This window comes from Symsagittifera roscoffensis, chromosome 3, assembly GCF_963678635.1.
Source record: "Symsagittifera roscoffensis chromosome 3, txSymRosc1.1, whole genome shotgun sequence".
Lineage (NCBI taxonomy): Eukaryota > Metazoa > Xenacoelomorpha > Acoela > Convolutidae > Symsagittifera > Symsagittifera roscoffensis.
Window position 1 is genome coordinate 16,978,405 of NC_087064.1, and position 18,662 is coordinate 16,997,066.

Sequence of the window (18,662 nt, forward strand, 5' to 3'; positions counted from 1 at the left end):
CAATTTCATAACAGTAAATGCTGATTCGCGTCGTTGATCGACAATTTAATTTTTTTTTCGGCAATTAGCAAAACATTAAAAATTCAACTTGATTTTTTCAGAGATATGAAATCAAGCTTAGTTTACCTTCAACTGAGATTTGTTCAACAGCATCAAGTCTTTCTTCTTCAAACCCAATGGCAATATCCTTGTCCTCGGAATCCTGGCGTATGCTCAGTTTTACTTCTGAGGACCGATTGACTTCAGAGTCTTCATTTATGTCAACTACAAAATCAATTTCACTCTTATCACTTTCGAGATCCACCTGAATTTGCTCTTGAGTATAAGATACGTCTGTTTCTGAAAGAGCTATATCTATATCACTTTCCGCTTTTTCCTCTGCAGTGATAGCAACTTCAATTTTAGACTCATCTTCGAGAGCGGATTCTTCTTCCTTTACCGTGAATTCTTCTTGTTCGACAGCTGAAAATTTGGATAAATTTTTGAAACAATATAGAAGAGTAAAATTTGTTAAGACATCAAACCCTGAACGTTGACAAAACATTAATTCAACTAATTATCCCACAGTTTCATTTTTTGTCAAGTCAGAGTTTTCATACAATATAGTGCATCTGATTGCTGTAATTATTTTTAACTCTAAGTTTAACTCTTTGCATGTTATTTTTGTTATAGTAACAGAAATGTTCAAAAACTCAAACAAATTCAAAAATTTTCTTACCTTCTACAGACAATTCTTCGACGTTTTCTACATTCTCTTCCTTGATTTCCATTGAAATTTCGCTATCTTCTGTCTCTTGTGTGATGCTCAGCTTGACCTCAGATGTCTGAGCGAACTCGGAATCCTCTGTGGTGTCAACTACAAAGTCTACTTCACTCTTGTCGCTTTCGAGGTCCAGCTGAATGTCTTCTTGAGTCTGAGAAGCATCTGACTCTGATAATGCGATATCCAAATCACTATCTGCTTTTTCTTCGGTACCGATCTCAATGCTCATGTGTTCAGTTTCAACTTCATGTGAAGATGTTTCAAGATTTACCGATTCGAGCTGATTGTTTTTGAGAACCTCGAGCTCAGTTTCAGATGTGTTTTCATGAATCTGCAGGGTAATTGATCCCGAAATATCTTTTGTTTCTTGCTCGGTGCTGAAATCAACGTTGATTTCATCTTTCATCGAGGTTTCAATTTCGACGGCTTCGACAACAGTGTCAAACGAGGTTTGCGATATTTCGGATTCAGTTGTCGCAATGATGTCTACAGATTCCAGAGTTTCAACTGCATCTTCGTTAGCTTCCAATTGGTCATCAGTAACGACCTCGTTTATTTTATCAGAAGCTACCTCAGATTCGTTTGATGCGATTGTCGTTTGTTCCTCTTGAGCCGAAGCTTCTATTTTTGAAAAAGAATCGGAATTCAGTTCTTCTTCGTTGACATCTGCATTTTCGTTTAGCGTCGCTGAAATGTTAATCGTATTGAATATTGCAAACAAAAAAAATGCAACTCAGAAAAACTCAGAAAACTAGCAAAAATATAGCAAAAACTCCCACGACAAACCCAATCAATTATGCTTCATCAAAGAACAGTTAACTCACTAAATAAAATCAAATTAGCATAGTAAGTAGCTTACCTTCAATTGTGGTTCGTTCGGAAATCTCGCTAACTTCTCGGACACCAATCACGACATCTGCATCTTCGCTTTCCTGATTGATGCTCATTTTGATGCCTGAAGTCTCGCTGTGCTCTGTTTCTTCAGTAGCGACTACTGAAAAATCAATTTCGCTCTTGTCGCTTTCGTCCAGTTGTAACTGGATGTCCTCTTGGCTCTGAGAAGCGTCAGATTCTGAGAAAGCCACTTCTAAGTCTTCTTCTTTTTCATCTGCCGCAACAGCGATATCAAACTGATTCGTCTCATGGGAAGTAGAAACATCTTCGTTAATGATCAACTCTTCCTCAGACTTGGACTCTGAAACCCAGCGATGCAATTGGAAATCAATAACTTGTTATGGCACACATTTTATTTAGCACGATTGAGATGATTAGGTACAAGATAAGAAAATTTGCAGAATCGATGAAATCAAAAGATTTGAACTGAATGAAAAACGCACCTTTAATAGATAACTCTTGAGTCGCTTCCACATTCTCTTCTTGGAATCCAATGACAACATCTGCATCTTCGGCCTCTTGCTCGATTGTCATCTTCACCTCTGAAGTTTTTGATTCTGTTGATTCTTCAGTTGTGTCAACAACGAAGTCTAATTCACTGCCACTACCCTGTTCAACATCCAGAGCAACTTCTGCCTCAATTTGGGTTGCATCTGATTCCGATAGAGTAACATCAAAGGCATCCTCTTCTTTCTCGTCTTGAGTTATTTCAATGTTAACTTGCTGCGTCTCCTGCTCGTGTGTAGTTTCTTGCGAGGTAGCTAAAATTACAATAAAATGCATAAAACACGTTAGTAGTCCAAAATAAAAATCATTTAAATTAATTATTTGACATCGAAATGCTCTTTCCAGTAAATCAAAACTCTAATAATCAAATCTAGAGAAACGAACCTTCTACAGATAATTGCTCAATATTTTCAACATTTTCTTCCTTGAATTCCATTGAGAGATTAGCATCTTCTGTCTCCTGTGTGATACTCAATTTGACCTCCGTGGTCTCATTAGACTCAGACGTTTCTTCAGTGTCGACTACAAAGTCCACTTCACTCTCAAGATCAAGCTGAATTTCATCTTTAGTCTGAGATGCATCAGACTCCGACAGAGCAATGTCTAGATCACTTTCCGCCTTTTCTTCTGCAGTGATAGCGATTTCAATTTGCTTAGACTCCAGTTCGATAGTAGACTCTTCTTCTTTGACCGCGAACTCTTCTTGCTCAACGGCTGGAAGTAAGCAAAACAATTATGGCCGACTAGATAACGGTTTATTAGCATTGAAAATCTGTGTGCAAGGTTCAACATGAATCATCTTTTTGAATACAGGCTTCTATATCAAGCAATACATTATACGAGGCGTCAAATAAAAGCCTATAACAACCAGCAAGAGCTGAACAATCATATGAAATTGAAATCTATTTTTTTTCAGGCTAGTATTAGTTCGTGAACTCTATTAACTTTTAATACTCATACGGTTAACCAAAAACTCAACAAACAAAGTAGTTTCCTACCTTCCACAGACAATTCTTCGACATTTTCAACATTCTCCTCCTTTATTTCCATCGACATATCGACATCTTCTGTCTCCTGTGTAATACTTAGTTTGACCTCAGATGCCTGGTTGACCTCGGATTCCTCTGTGGTATCAACAACGAAGTCAATTTCACTCTTGTCGCTTTCCAGAATGTCCAATGCGACGTTGACATCGCTTGAAGAAGCTTCAGATTCCGACAAAGCAACATCAATATCACTTTCTTTTTCCTCAGCAGCTATTTCGATGTTAAGTTTTTCTCCCTCTGATTCTGACACAGTTTCATCTTGTTTCACAACAAAATTTTCTTCTTTGAAGAATTCCGTTGTAGAAACACTTGTTTCCTTCTCAGATGCTTCCACGGTTTCGGAAACGCTAATGTTTCTTTCTTTGTCTTCAATTTCAACAGAAATGTCGACATTTTCCTCTGTGCTGATCTCAAGTTGAGTTGTCTCCTTGATTACATCTTCGGTTTCAGATTCAGTAACAAGGCTTGTAACAACCTCATCAACAGAAGATTCTAGAACGTCAGTTGTGATCTCAGCAGAAGCAGATTCGTCAACTTTAGTGGTCTCAACAGTTTCTCCGGAAAATTCGCTTTCCTCTTCCACAGCACTGATCAGAACTTTCTGGCTAGAAGTCTCTTCTTTCTCGTACTCAGCAACATCTACCGACAAAACAACGTCATCACTGGTCGACTCAAATTCGAACTGAACATCAATTTGTTCGCTCTCCAATTGTGCGATTTCTACAGCTTCCTTCGAAATAGATTCCTCAGTAGACTCGGTAACATTAGTCTGGATTTGCTCTTCTTCAGTATATGTTTCGATGACTTCAGAAGATGCGGTTTCTGTGACTGATTCCTTGATGAGCAAAGTTTGATCTGGCACAGTTTCTTCTTCGTTAAATTCAACGACCTCTTCTCTCACTAAAAATGCAGAGTCTTTTGCTTGCTTCTACAGGTACTAGCTTTATCCGAAAAACGCCAGCATTTAGGGGTCATTGATTACATTCCAAATATTTTTTTGATGCTTCAACCAAAAACGAATTTTGCTGGATTATATTTTTCTCCATTTACTATATGGTTCAACCCGTGGACCTATATTGACTAATAATATTCCGTATGATTGATCTCTTAGCAATGGTATACACCGACAAACTTAGCGACAGCAAGCTATTTTTCCCACGTGGATATAACTTTTTACCAATACGCTCACGAAAAACAAAGCATCATGAGGTACAAACCTTCACGTGTAGATTCTTTATCTTCTTCCTGGAAACTAACAACCAAATCTGCATCTTCGGTCTCCTGCTCGATTGTCAGTTTGACCTCTGAAGTTTTTGCGTCATCAAAATCTTCAGTTGTTTCGACAACGAAGTCCATTTCACTGTCACTGCGTTGTTCAACGTCTAAAGCTATTTCAGCCTCGGTTTGGCTAGCATCTGACTCTGACAAGGTAACATCAAAAGCATTTTCTTCTTTTTCATCGCCAGTGATTTCGATATTTACTTCATTTGTCTCTTGCTCTTGTGTCGTTTCTTGGGATGTAGCTGGACCAAAATAGTAAAAAAAAAACTTCAAATTACAAGATGACAAGAAAGTTACAAGAAAAGTTCAAATGAAACTTCAGGAGTGAAAAAAAAACAGCGTGATACATCCAAATCTTTTATTCTCAGGGCCAGATTTAAAAAAAACCTCGTCTATAGAAAAATGGGAATTGCTAATTTTGTCAAAACTAACCTTCTAACGAAATTTCAACATTTTCAACATTCTCTTCCTTGATCTCCAAAGAAACATCAGCATCTTCTGTCTCCTGTGTGATACTCAATTTGACCTCCGTAGTCTCATGGACCTCTGACTCGTCTGTAGTGTCGACTACAAAGTCGACTTCATTGTCATTCTCAAGATCAAGCTGAATTTCCTCTTGAGTCTGAGATGCATCAGACTCAGACAGAGCAATGTCCAAGTCGCTTTCCACGTTTTCTTCTGCAGTGATGGCAATTTCAATTTGCTTAGACTCCTGTTCGATAGTAGACTCTTCTTCTTTTACCGCGAACTCTTCTTGCTCAACCGCTGAAATTAAAATAATGTATGCGAGAGTTAAACATTTTAAAACAGTTGTTAGTTAAACATAATTAGCATCACCTCTTACTTCACATGTCATTACATTGGGGAAAAATAAAAGTATCAAATTGTAGCCAAAATCAAGCAACAAACATTTGAATACACTAGGCCAATTGAAAACTAACTTTTTCAACGCAGTATTTGCAGTAACTGCGCTGATTGTACTGTTATTTTCTAATGTATAATCGTATTTTGAATTCAAAAAATTTTTGTTATGAGTTCATTGTAAGAAAGAAACAAAAAAATGATTTCTTACCTTCCACAGACAACTGTTCGACATTTTCAACATTCTCTTCCTTGACCTCCATTGAAATATCGTTATCTTCTGATTCTTGTGTGATGCTAAGTTTGACCTCGGAACTCTGATTGAACTCGGAATCCTCTGTGGTGTCAATTACAAAATCAACTTCACTCTTGTCACTTTCAACAATGTCCAATTCAATGTTGACATCGCTCTGAGAACGTTCGGATTCTGACAAAGCAACATCAATATCATTTTCTGCTTTTTCCTCTGAATTCACCTCGATGCTGAATTTTTCAGCTACTGAGTCGGAACTTATTTCTTCTTGTTTCACAGCAAACTCTTCCTGTTTGAAATGCTCCGTTGTCGATGTCAAGGTTTCCCTCTCGAAGACTTCGATACTTTCAGAAGTAAGTATATTTTTCTCATCTGCTTCAATATCAAAGGAAACGTCAACATTCACATCTTCCATCAATTCGGCTAGAACTGTTTCGCTGCTATCGACTTCCAAAACGGACTCAACAATTTTGCTCGCAACAACTTCGGAACTTGATTCTTCTAAAGTGTCAATAGAAACTTCGACTGATTCCGTTTGCTTTTCTACAGGCTTTTGGATACTGTCACTGTCTATCTCTTCTTGCTCCTGAGTAGAAGCAATCAGAGCCGTTTCACTTGAAGTAACTTCACTTTCATATTCTTTGACGTCCAATGAAAAAGCTACTTCATTGTCAGTGCTTTCCATTTCAAATTGAACTTGAACATCGTCAGTCTCTGAAGTTTCGACTATAACAGTTTCTTTCGATTGTTCTTCGATAACGGTCTCCGTAACGTTAGTAACAATCTGGTCATCTGTGAATGATTCTAGAACCTCTGAAGTAACAACATCATCTTTAGTTTCCTCGAGAGCAACTAACTGGTCAGAAGCAAGTTCATCTTTGATCACCGATGCCACTTCGAACTCAACGTCCTCTTGCTTAACATTGAAACTTAAATCACTCTCATCAGATTCTTGTTCAATGCTCAGTTTGAACTCAGAAGACTGGTGGACCTCGGAATCCTCTGTGGTGTCAAGTACGAACTCAACTTCACTCTTGTCACTTTCTTCGATGTCCAATTCAATGTTCACATCACTCTGAGATGCTTCGGATTCTGACAAAGCAATATCGATTTGATCTTCTTTATCATCTCCAGTTATTTCGATGTTCACTTCCTTTGATTCCTGTTCTTGAGTGATTTCTTGTGTGAACGCTAAAATTTTAAAAAATAAAACGACTTTAAAAAAAACCTAATCGAAATTGTACGATTTAAGTTTAAAAGTTTAAAGTTTTAAGTTTAAAGCATCTTAACTTAGTAACGGCTGGTAATTTTTGTCAAGACATTTTCAACGCCAGACTTTAATTTAAAACTATGATCAAACAACAGGTTTATATAAATAAATTATTCAAAACGACCAGGAATTGCGAGAACGAAAAAAAAACTAACTGAACTAAATAGAAAATCAGTAGAGCAAGTGAAAGTAAAAGTTACCTTCAACTGATAGCTTTTCGACATTTTCAACATTCTCCTCCTTAATTTCCATCGACATATCGGCATCTTCTGTCTCTTGCGTGATGCTCAGTTTGATCTCAGATGTCTGAGTGAACTCGGAATCCTCTGTGGTATCAACTACAAAGTCTACTTCGCTCTTGTCACTTTCTTCGCTGTTCAAGTCAATGTTGACATCACTCTGAGATGCTTCGGATTCTGATAAAGCAAAATCTAGTTGATCTTCTTTATCATCGCCAGTTATTTCGATGTTCACTTCCTTTGATTCCTGTTCTTGAGTGATTTCTTGGGTGGACGCTAAAATTTTAACAAATGAAACGACTTTAAAAAAACCTTTATCGAAATTGTACGATTTAAGTTTAAAAGTTTTTAATTTGAAGCATCTTAACTTAGTAACGGCTGGTAATTTTTGTCATGGCATTTTCAACGCGAGATTTTAATTGAAAATTATGATCAAACATTAGGTTTATATAAATAAATTATTCAAAACGACAAGGAATTGCGAGAACGAAAAAAAATTAACTAAACTAAATAGAAAATCAGTAGAGCAAGTGAAAGTAAAAGTTACCTTCAACTGATAGCTCTTCGACATTTTCAACTTTCTCCTCCTTAATTTCCATCGACATATCGGCATCGTCTGTCTCTTGCGTGATGCTCAGTTTGATCTCAGATGTCTGAGTGAACTCGGAATCTTCTGTGGTATCAACTACAAAATCTACTTCGCTCTTGTCACTTTCTTCGATGTTTAAGTCAATGTTGACATCACTTTGAGATGCTTCGGATTCTGATAAAGCAAAATCGAGTTGATCTTCTTTATCATCGCCGGTTATTTCGATGTTCACTTCTTTTGTTTCCTGTTCATGATTGATTTCTTGCGTGGACGCTAAAATGTAAACCAATAAGATGGGATTTTTTTTAGCTACTCCGCTTTGTTAATAGTTAAAGATATCTTAAAATTTAATAATTTATAATAATTTTGTCAAGGCTTATTTAATATCAGTGACCATTTTAATTTTAGTAAACGACCAGCAAGTTCATATGATTATAAATATCAAAATAAAAGGAACTGAGAAGAATAAGCTAATACTAATAGAAGTAACACTTACCCTCAACTGATAGCTCTTCAGCGTTTTCAAAGTCCTCTTCCTTGATTTCCATTGACATGTCTGCATCTTCTGATTCTTGTGTGATGCTCAGTTTGACTTCTGAGGTCTGAGTGAAATCGGAATCTTCTGTGGTGTCAACTAAAAAGTCTACCTCACTCTTGTCGCTTTCTAGAATGTCTAATTCAATGTTGACATCGCTCTGAGAAGCTTCCGATTCCGACAAAGCAACATCAATGTCAGTTTCTTTTTCTTCCGCGGCTACCTCTATGCTGATTTTGTTTGATTCTGTTTCCTCAGTAATTTCTAGCTCATGTTTCACAACTTCTTCTTGTTTTGTGTGGATGGTGATCTCTTCCGTAGATTCTTTTTCAAACACATCGATTTGTTCAGACTCAATAACATATTTATCATCAACCTGCATTTCAATTCGCTGCTCATTATCAGTTTCAGAAGACAAGGAAATTTCGACAGTCTCATTTTTCGTTTCGTCGACTACAGATTGCAAAATGTTTGAGATTGGCTGGTCACCTGAGAAATCTTCGATTATCTCTGACGTCACAATTTCAGTTTTACCGTCAACTTGCACTTCCTCGATCGAATCAGAAACTATTTCGCTCACAACATCATGAGGTTTCGTCAGAATAGTTTCAGACGAAATTACTTCTTTCTCATTTACACAGTTTTCTTGTTCCACGGAAGCGTTTCTGCCCGATGCAATCAAATCAATACTGGTTTCAATTGTTTCCACGTCTGTTATTACATGTTCTACAGATTCTCTTTCGTCCTGCTCTACCTTCAACTCTGATGAGTAAACTATTTCTTGTTGTTCCTCGAAATCATCAAGAATCTCAACCTCGGCAGAACTCTCAGACTGCAATTGAACTTGTTGGATCACTTCATTAGAAACTTCACTTTCAATTTCATCGGCTGAAGATTTCACAGTTGTTTCTCGACTTTCTTCCACTATTTCAAACGAAACTTGATCTCCGGTTTCCTCATTTTGAACAGAAAACGTCACTTCGGAGCTCGATTCTTCTTCCGTCGTTCTGACCTCTAGTTCTACCTGGGTGGTTTCTGCTACGACCTCTACTGAACTTTCAACTTCACTTACTACATCCCGGTCATGTACCTTCTCAACCTAAAGCAAGAAAAAAAGTTTCACAAAACCCAAGATGTTGAATCAGAACAAGTAATACCACATATTTAATAAACAGAGGCAAAGAGGAACTTCGCACCAGTTGCGATGCCACACAAACATAACAGAGCTAGCTGACAGCCAAGGATAAGAAAGCCATAAGAAAAAGTTTAACACAGAGGCAAACCAGAGCTTGGCATCACTTGCGATACAACACAAACATAGCAAGACAAACTAGCAGACTCTAAGTCGAAAAAAAAGCTTTGAAAATGTCAAGAAAAGCTATATCTACCAAATTGTTACACAGAGGCAAAGCTTCGCTTCGCAAACAGTAGCGAGAACACGACAAAAAGCAGCTCTATAAAATGCAATAAGAGAAATTAGAAATAAGCCTCGAATAAGAAAAAACTCGGCTATGACTGAGATTCGCACCTGCGACATAGAGATTTAAGAGTCTGTCATACTAACCACTCAGCCACGGACATTTTATAAGAACCAAAAAAGTAGCCAAAAAAGCAGAGAACAGATGCTATGCAATTTCCAATTCTACAGTGATATTTCCAAATAAGTGAACACTTTTAATGAACACATTTATTTGCTAGTTAGATTAGAAAAAAGTAGGCTCGTAATAATACACTTAGCTGATCGTAAATTAAATGTCTTTGTCTTGAAGAAAGTTCACTTAAAAAAATTAAGGCAAAAAAATTGAAAGCTACATCTGCATAGAAACAAAGCGGTATTAAAGCCGACAATTTCTGAGCAGACACCCGTTGAAAAAAAAAAACGTTTTAAGAAACTTCAAAAAACATTACATTTCCTACTCAACGAATTTACAGGTATACAAAACTTCTTTCGCTCATCTAACGATGCAAAACAGTGCTACTAAGCCGATTAAGTATAAACCGAAAAACGTTCAAGCCGAGTAAACAACAAAACAAAAAAAACAGAAAATTAAATTATACCAAACCGGAGTTGGTATATTTAAAACCAACATAAGATAAAGAGGCAAAGTGGAGCATTGCAAGCTATTAAACAGAGACGGAAACAACTAAGTCGAAAAAAAACGTTCAAAAAGATTTTTTTTTAATAAATGAATTTCGGAAAAACAGTCGCAAACACAAATACCAGCATTAAATCCGCATTTAATATTTATCCAGCGGCCACAAGCCGACAATAAGTAGGTAGACGATCGTTGAGCAGAAAACAGAAAAATAAAATTGAGCGATTATTGTCGTCATAAAAACTCGTCATAAAAACCTTTGTCGTCAGGAAATTTCGTCATTAAAACCTTTGAGCGATTGAGTTTTAAAACTTTGAACTTTTGCACCACAACCGAACTGAATTTTTCAAACACAATTAATTTTTGCCCTTCAAACGACGCCTAATAATTTGACTAAGCAGATTCAACATAAGCCGAAACCACGTAGGACGAATGAAATTTTCAATTGAAATAAAGAAAATTTTTGAGTAGTTACCAATTGAACCAAAAACAAAATTTTTGTGAAAAAAAAATTTCGAATTGATTAAGCTTTGAAAGCTTTTACTCCCCATGTCGAGAAGCATAAAAGAAGAAAAAATTCATTTTTCATCTTAAAAAAGGAAATATTAGTGAATAAGCCTAAATATTTAGAGGCACTTAGCATAGTAATAAGACGTTCACTTTGCGATCGTCAGATCATTTATTCGATCTCCAGCCGTGTTAAGATCAACTCACTTGATGTTTAGCTTCAATTCTACCACAACCTGGCCCGTTTAGGCTGCAAAAGTGGTACCACCCAAAAAAGTACAAGACGCAAAAAAACGGTCTTGAGCCACACAAAAAAAAACGTCGCTCAAAATCTTCTATGCTTACACAGGCGGGATAGCCTTTCATAGACCCTCTGCGAATAGCACAAACTACAATAACCGCAACATTTTGCGCCAAATATTTATTTTTCACAAAAAAAAAATTATAAAAAAACCAGGGTGGGTAAATTTACAGGTTTAAGGAATAAATCAAAACGACTGTAAATTATAGTGGAAATCGCTTAAATCGCAAAAAAAATCCGCTCTGTGACATAGGATAGGTCTACAACTTTTTTTTGAGTTTGGAAAAAGAAACAGATCCTGCCCGGATTCCATCAAAGGCCCTTCATTGTCCCAGGCATAGACATTAGCAGTGGATCAAGACAGCTAATAAATGTGAAATTTGGATTCATTAAAAAATAAGCATTAGAAATGATTCAAGGATTTTGTTAGCTTAATTGTTAACATAAAAGTCTACATTGCAATTTGATAACGCCTGCTAATCGCAATCGTAACCATAGGAAGAATTAGTACTAGAGAACAAGACTTCTGATCTTCAAATACAGCGTAAATTGCATAAATTTAATCGATTTGATCTATGAAGATTATTTTGAAATAGGAATAAAAACTTGAACAAGTTGCTAGTCGAAACCCCAAGATTGAACTGCAAATTTACCTCGAAGGCAATGACGTCATCACTGCTCTCGCCTTTCTCTTCCACCGTGATTTGCGTTGTCATGGCAACCTCCTCCGACTGTCCTAAGACTACTTCTGTCGATTCCACCTGGTCTGAAGTGACATCATCCACGACTACGTCAAACTCAGCCGAAACATTTTCTGCAACTGATTCGTCAAGTTTTACACTTAAGTCGGAAACGTTTTCCTCCTGTTCTGAAATTGCTATTTCAAGCATTTGATCTTCTTGAGTTTCTTGAACTTCCATTTCGACATCCAAAACTTCTTCAGTCTTGTCGTCTAATGTCATTTCAATCGTCGCTTCTTCCGCTTCGATTTCGACATCGACAGTATCGTGTTCGTCGACCGAAACGTTGATTTCAGTTTTTTCTTCAACTTCAGTTTCTGATTGAATGACGACTGCTTCGATTTGCTCTTCCGGTGCCCGTTGAGATTTCGCTACAAATTGTGAAGATGTTTCTGATGTTTCGGTTGTGATTTGAGCTGCCAGATCGCCGCTGATTGCCAGAGTTGAACTCTCGAAGGAATCCGAAGAAGCCTCCTCGATGAAATCCTGCTTTGATGTTGCCAATTGCAAGAGAGCAGAGGAATTCGATTTGAGTTTTTCTTCGGCTTTGTCGTTCGAGTCGGGGTGTCCCATAACAGTCGTAGAGTCCTGTTCGCAGACATGTTCAAATGTCAAGGATGTCTCCTGAGAAGCTAAGGTGTTCGCTTGTGAACACTCGAGCTTCTCGGAACTGACTGATGACGCTACGAGATCTTCCATGGGACAAGCTAAAATCTGATTGGTCGCTGCTTCCGCTGACCGATAGACTTCTGAGCTTACTGTAGGCTGGCTGGTTAACCCGGTAGACAAGGCGTGTGGCGCTGATGGCGATTCCATCAGCGGCGCTGGCAATAAAAAATGATCGGTTGATGCTCCCAACTGCTCCAAAACATCCACGTTTGCTTCCGTTATTCTGTAATTGACAGTCTCTGTTGATACTAACGAAACCTCTTCATCAAACGATTCTTGATGAACTGAAACTTCTATCGATCCCGGTTTCGGCTGCTCGCCCGTTTCGTCTGTTATTATATGTAATGATATCTCCTCGGTTCCCAATTCCTCGCCTTCTATAGACCCAACTTCGACGTTGATCACATCATTTCTCTGCTGTTCCTCGCCAACAATGATTTCGGTTTCGCCGAGAGCAGCTCGAGATTCCTCTGAAACGATAACTTGATAGTGTTCCAACTCAGCTTCGCTCGAGGACGATTTTTCACCAGTCGAAGATCCTTCGCTGATAATGGATTCAGTTTCGCTATCAACTTCAACTGTTTCCTTGAAGTTCTCTCTCGTTTCCTGGAATTCCTCTGTGATCATCTCGCGGTGATGCTTAACATGTTCGGATTCTATGATTTCGGTCGAATCAATTACGACGTTCTCTTCTGAAGTCTCCTTGACTATGCACGAGATTTCAGCTATATCTTCGCTTTCTGTAACTTCACTGGTTTCGATTTGCACTTTGGACATTTCTGGTTTACTTTCTTCGTCATTATAAACCAAAATGTCAAATTGAGATTGCTTCTCTTCAGCTGAGACCAACACTTTCAGTTCAGTTTCTTCCAGCTCTTCGTATTTTTCCTCGTCAATCTCTATACCGATGTTCACTTTGCTCTCAGGAACGTTCGAAGAATCTTCAGATGATATTTCGAACTTTTCACTCTCGTGGTCTTCAATAACATTGACTGTTAGCATGAGTTCACTTCCAGTGCTGTCGGTATCTGAAACATCTTTGATCTCTTCGGTTTCAATTTTGACTATTTGCATTTTTTCCAAAGTTTCAGCGTGTTCTGAAACCTTAACTTCCATGAACTCTTCTCGACTCTCCTCAGTTTTTGACACAACTTCGTACATTTGTTCGTCGATGGCTTCTCGAGTATCAACTGAGAACTTGATTTCGTCAAACTGGAAGTCGGTCGCATCTTCGGTTTTTTCTTCTGAGATTGCGATCGAGTACAGTTTCTCCTGTACAAAATCGTCGACAGCTTGTCCAACAATGACTGAGACCATGTCATTCAAGATATCCTCTTCAACTTTGACAGAGATGACTCCCTGCAACTCTTCAATTTGTTCTTCTTCGGCAGAAACGGTGCATACGTACTCATTGACTTCGGTGTCATCAAAACTTCGCTCAGACCCACTGTGTTCAGCCTCGTTGTGTTCCGTTTGCATCAAGATCTCCCATTCGGTAACATTTACTGGTCCCACAACGTCTTTGAAGTCCTCAAACTCTTCCTTGGGAGCCTCAAGTACCAATGATTGCAGTGACTCTGAAGACTCGAGATCAATTTCTTCAGTCTCGCTTCCTGCCTTCACCAACTCGGGACTCTTAACTCGGTCCCAGTCGGTTTTGAGTTCTACTTTTTCGAGTGTTTTTGACTCGACCACTTCATCAACGGTCTCATCGACCTCAACTTCAACTTCGGTTTCATCTTCTTCTGTAATTTCAACGTCGAAATCTTGTTTCATGTACAATTCCGAAATTTGCATTTCTTTGCTTTTGATAATCTGAGGTGCAAACTTCTTGCCTTCAAAGACCTCCTTCTGTTCGGTAACTTCAACGCAGTAAATGGGGGCAAAGTCTGAAGCAAACTCGCCCAAAACCCCTTCGTCGAAAAAGATGTCTTCGCCGTCCAGTTTAGTTAGATCTGGCAACTTCCAGACGGTAGGAGTTTCCACTTTTTTCGTCTTAGAAGGTTCAATTTCTTCGTCAATTTCCTCCTCATCTTCATTTTCATCAACTTGAACTTTAGTTTCGTCTTCCTGTTCAACGGAAATCTCAAAATCTTGATTTGAGTAGAGCTCAGATATTTGAAAACCTTTGCTTTTGATGATTTGAGGGACAAACTTGTCGCTTTCACAGAAGTCTCTTTGCTCTATCTCCACGCCACAATTGATAGGAGAAAAGTCAAGAGCAAACTCTCCCAAAAAATCTTCGTCGAAATAAATATCTTCCCCGTCTAATTTGGTCAGATCTGGTAGCTTCCAACCTGTTGGAGTTTCGACCTTCTTTGACTTAGAAGGCTGTAATTCTTCGTCAATTTCCTCGTCTTCATCTTCGTCTTTGGGCTTAAACTCTACAGCCTCATCCGATATCTCAAACTGCACGCCAATGGAGTCATAAGTTTCAGAAACTTGGAGTTCGGCGCTTTTTCTGATCGGAAGCTTAGTTTCCTCTGAAGCCAAAACATAATGTTGAGCCTCTTCTGAAACTTTTGAGGTATCTTCAGTGAAACCTTCTAAGCTTAATACTTGGTCTTGATCAACATTTTCGTTAGTTTGACTACAAATATTTTCAGCCAGCTCGGAATCGTTCATTGCAAATTCATCAGGAACGAAATCTTGCTCCGATTCTACAGGAACCAAATCTCCCATTATCGCTATGAACTCTTCCTCATTTTGTTCTTCCTTTTCAACGGCAGTTACCACATTCAAATCTGAGTCAGCAAGGTCGAAAACGTTCAAAACTGTCTCCTCGGACGTTTTCTCACTTGATAGATCTTCAGTGCTTGCAAGAGAGCCGATAGATATTGTTTCAAGCACCATATCGGCTTGATTTTCAGCTAAATCTGTCTCGTGCGAAGTCATTTCAGACGCAATTTCAGACACTTCTGGCTGGTCAGCGACCTCATCGGCGAGTTCAGAAACGTCTTCTTTCTCAACTGTTTCGTCAAATTCGGACACCTTATTTTCAGTTAACTCTGTCTCGTGAGAAGTCATTTCAGATGCAGCTTCGGAACTCTCTGGCTGATCAGCGACCTCGTCGGCGAGTTCAGAAACGTCTTCTTTCTCAACAGTTTCGTCAAATTCTGACACCTTGTTTTCAGCCAACTCTATCTCGTGAGAAGTCATTTCAGATGCAACTTCGGAACTCTCTGGCTGATCAGCGACCTCGTCGGCAAGTTCAGAAACGTCTTCTTTCTCAATCGTTTCGTCAAATTCTGATACCTTGTTTTCAACTAACTCTGTCTCGTGAGAAGTCATTTCAGATGCAATTTCGGAACTCTCTGGCTGATCAGCGACCTCGTCGGCAAGTTCAGAAACGTCTTCTTTCTCAACAGTTTCGTCAAATTCTGACACCTTGTTTTCAGCCAACTCTATCTCGTGAGAAGTCATTTCAGATGCAACTTCGGAACTCTCTGGCTGATCAGCGACCTCGTCGGCAAGTTCAGAAACGTCTTCTTTCTCAATCGTTTCGTCAAATTCTGACACCTTGCTTTCAGCCAACTCTATCTCGTGAGAAGTCATTTCAGATGCAACTTCGGAACTCTCTGGCTGATCAGCAACCTCGTCGGCAAGTTCAGAAACGTCTTCTTTCTCAACCGTTTCGTCAAATTCTGAAACCTTGTTTTCAGCTAACTCTGTCTTGTGAGAAGTCATTTCAGATGCAATTTCGGAACTCCCTGGCTGGTCAGCAATCTCTTCCGCTATTTCATGGACGTATTCTTTAGCGATAGTCTCGTCGACTTCCAAAACTTTGTTCTCTATTAAACCTGTTTCGTGAGACGACACTTCAAACGGGATTTCTGATACATCTGTTTCCTCAGTTGATTCAGCGGCAATTTCAGATGTCTCATCTTTTTCTATGGCTTCTAAGGTCAAACATGTTTCATTTTCAGCGACAAAACTATCATGTGATTTCATTTCAGAGTCAAAAATTGAGCTAGAAACCTCTTGTGAGACTTCGGAGTCAAATTGGTCCACGTCTTCAACAGAAGTGGATTCATTTGAGACTGACAACATACATTCAGAAATCTTCGATTCGTTTTCTTGCAGCTCAGAATCTATCTGAGAGATCTCAACGCTCGATTCTTCACTCTCTTCAAACTTATTAACACTTTCGCGTTCAATCTCCTCTGTTGTGAGCGATATTTGAATCTCTGAGTTTTTAAATTCCTCAGTAGTTTGACATTCTTCCATAATTTGTTGGAACTCAGGAGTTGTCGCGTCTTCCACAATTAATTCTTCGACTTGGTCTGCCTTCTGGTCCTCGGCGACTTCGGTTAACATGTTTACGTGAAGAGTCTCGAGGGAATCTTCTTCCACTTTCTCAGTTTCCATTGCAACATTCACAAACTCTGCAGATTCTGACATCACAGCTTGAGTTTCTTCGACGTCTAAATCAAACTCAACTTCGGGTGCCAGATTTTCTTCAAACTTGGAGTCACAAACGTCCTTTACTGTATCTGATACGGTAAACATATCCACCTTTTCCTCTGTATCATCTTCTACGTGCATTTCGAGGTATTCTTCGTCAATTTGCTCGTCAGTCGCAAAAACGTTTGACTCTTCCGTAATTTTCTGTGGTTTTTCTTCCACCGATTCGATCACTGATTCCAAAGGAGTGTCTTGAACCTCCAAAAGAGATTCTAGTTTCTCGTCCACTGCTTCCGTGGCGTGAGAGTAATTGAGCTCGATTGCTGAAAAGACAGAAACTTCCATTGGAGCTTCATAGTGTTCTGCTTCTGTGAAGTTTTCACGAGGAGTCGAAGGGGATAACTCATTGGCTTTCTCAATTACTGGAATAGAATCGTCAGCGTTTATTCCGAATAGAGTAAGCTGCTCAGCCTTTACGGATGGCGGCGACTCTGCGCGTCTCTCGGTGTCCAGGAGTCCTTGTGAAACCTCTTGGTGTTGTCCGTCGTCAGAATTTGTTTCATCCCATTCGACATAATCCATTCTCGACACACCCGCCGAAACAACAATGTTTGTCTCGGTTTTCTGAGCCGAGTAGGTTTCTGAGACATCCGAGATATCTGTCTGGTCTCGGATAAAAACCGAGTCACTATCGTCGGCAAGATCCCAACTCTGGAAAGCATCTTCGCCCATTGCAGTCGAAACTGTATTGGATTCGTTGATTGATTGGTACATTCCAAGTTCGTCGGTCTCAAAGACATCTGGCTGTTGACCAGCAAATGTCCAGTCACCTTGATTGCCTTCATGCCAGTCAACGTATGTGTCAACTGGAAGAGCTTTCAACATTGGCTGTTCTGGATACATGGGCGCGTTTAGATTTTCAAGGAAAACTTCCTCTTTGTAAGTCTGTCCTAGCATTTCATGGGTTTCAACGTTGTACATTAAATGAGATAAATCACTGCTCATTGATTCAGTGAAATTTCCTAGAGCTAAGCTTTGTTTGGTTTCATCAACCGAGAAGTTTGAAAGTTGGTCACCCATTTCTACATGAGCTGCCAAAAATATGGGTTCGACGTCATCTAAATCATTGTCAAACTCCCAATCATCTTGACGTTCGTCAGCAAATCCTGTCATAATGGATCTCTCTAGGATGCTCTTCTCGTTCAATCCAGATTCAAATCGGACGGAATCAGCTATAAAATGCTCAGCGTTATCTGCTTCAAAGATGGAGTCTAGGTTATCCCAGTCTTGTTCTAGGTTCCTCGAACGTCCTTGGACATCCGAGACATGTTTTTCAATGAGTTTTGCCGTGTTTGGTTCCCGACTCGATACGACTGCCGACATTCCTCGGTTTTCGACGAACTCCTTGGACAAGTCCCAATCATTGTCAAGCTGCTGCATCTGGGGTGCAAGGTAAAAATTGAAGCTGTCTTCAGTCTCGTCAGGAATAACACTGAGCTCGGCCGTGTAGAGTGCGAATCCCAAATCATTCTCAGCTTTGAGACAGTACTTCCCAGAATCTTCAACGCACACATCTACAATTGAGAGACACGCTACTTTAGTTCTTTCAAAATTGGCAACTGTGATCGTCTTTCGGAAATCTTCTTCAACCACTACGCCGTCTTTAAACCAAGTCACACATGTATCAGCTGTTGCCTCGATTTGGGC

The 18,662-nt window shown here is 39.1% G+C and overlaps 2 protein-coding genes across 2 annotated transcripts in view; both read right to left on the reverse strand.

Annotated features, from left to right (window-relative positions):
* The window catches only part of LOC134841596 (titin-like), a 39,859-nt gene extending 35,245 nt beyond the window's left edge, over nt 1-4,614 (reverse strand). The window contains exons 1-7 of the mRNA XM_063857628.1: nt 4,428-4,614; nt 3,163-4,110; nt 2,549-2,878; nt 2,101-2,418; nt 1,623-1,958; nt 719-1,450; nt 127-462 (exon numbers count right to left, since the gene is read on the reverse strand). Coding sequence (XP_063713698.1) covers nt 127-462; nt 719-1,450; nt 1,623-1,958; nt 2,101-2,418; nt 2,549-2,878; nt 3,163-4,110; nt 4,428-4,566 — 3,139 coding nt within the window. The 5' untranslated portion in view covers nt 4,567-4,614. The remainder of the gene's footprint in view (nt 1-126; nt 463-718; nt 1,451-1,622; nt 1,959-2,100; nt 2,419-2,548; nt 2,879-3,162; nt 4,111-4,427) is intronic.
* A 905-nt stretch (nt 4,615-5,519) lies between these two features.
* On the reverse strand, nt 5,520-16,548 carry LOC134841597 (titin homolog). The gene is made up of 5 exons (XM_063857629.1): nt 11,796-16,548; nt 8,200-9,337; nt 7,662-7,976; nt 7,076-7,390; nt 5,520-6,796 (listed from the first exon to the last, which is right to left on the reverse strand). The coding sequence occupies exons 1-5, from the start codon at nt 16,500-16,502 to the stop codon at nt 5,520-5,522; spliced, it is 7,752 nt and encodes a 2,583-aa protein (XP_063713699.1). The 5' UTR covers nt 16,503-16,548.
* Between the last annotated feature and the right edge of the window lie 2,114 nt (nt 16,549-18,662).

What these genes read in the sequence shown, in the direction of transcription:
- LOC134841597 (XM_063857629.1), bottom strand. Translation starts at nt 16,502, where the DNA reads ATGAAATCACATGATAGTTTTGTCGCTGAAAATGAAACATGTTTGACC. An exon ending in TGAAGAGCTATCAGTTGAGG is followed by an intron (nt 7,977 to 8,199) that starts GTAAGTGTTACT and finishes TTTACATTTTAG; the next exon opens with CGTCCACGCAAGAAATCAAT. An exon ending in CGAAAAGCTATCAGTTGAAG is followed by an intron (nt 6,797 to 7,075) that starts GTAACTTTTACT and finishes TTAAAATTTTAG; the next exon opens with CGTTCACACAAGAAATCACT.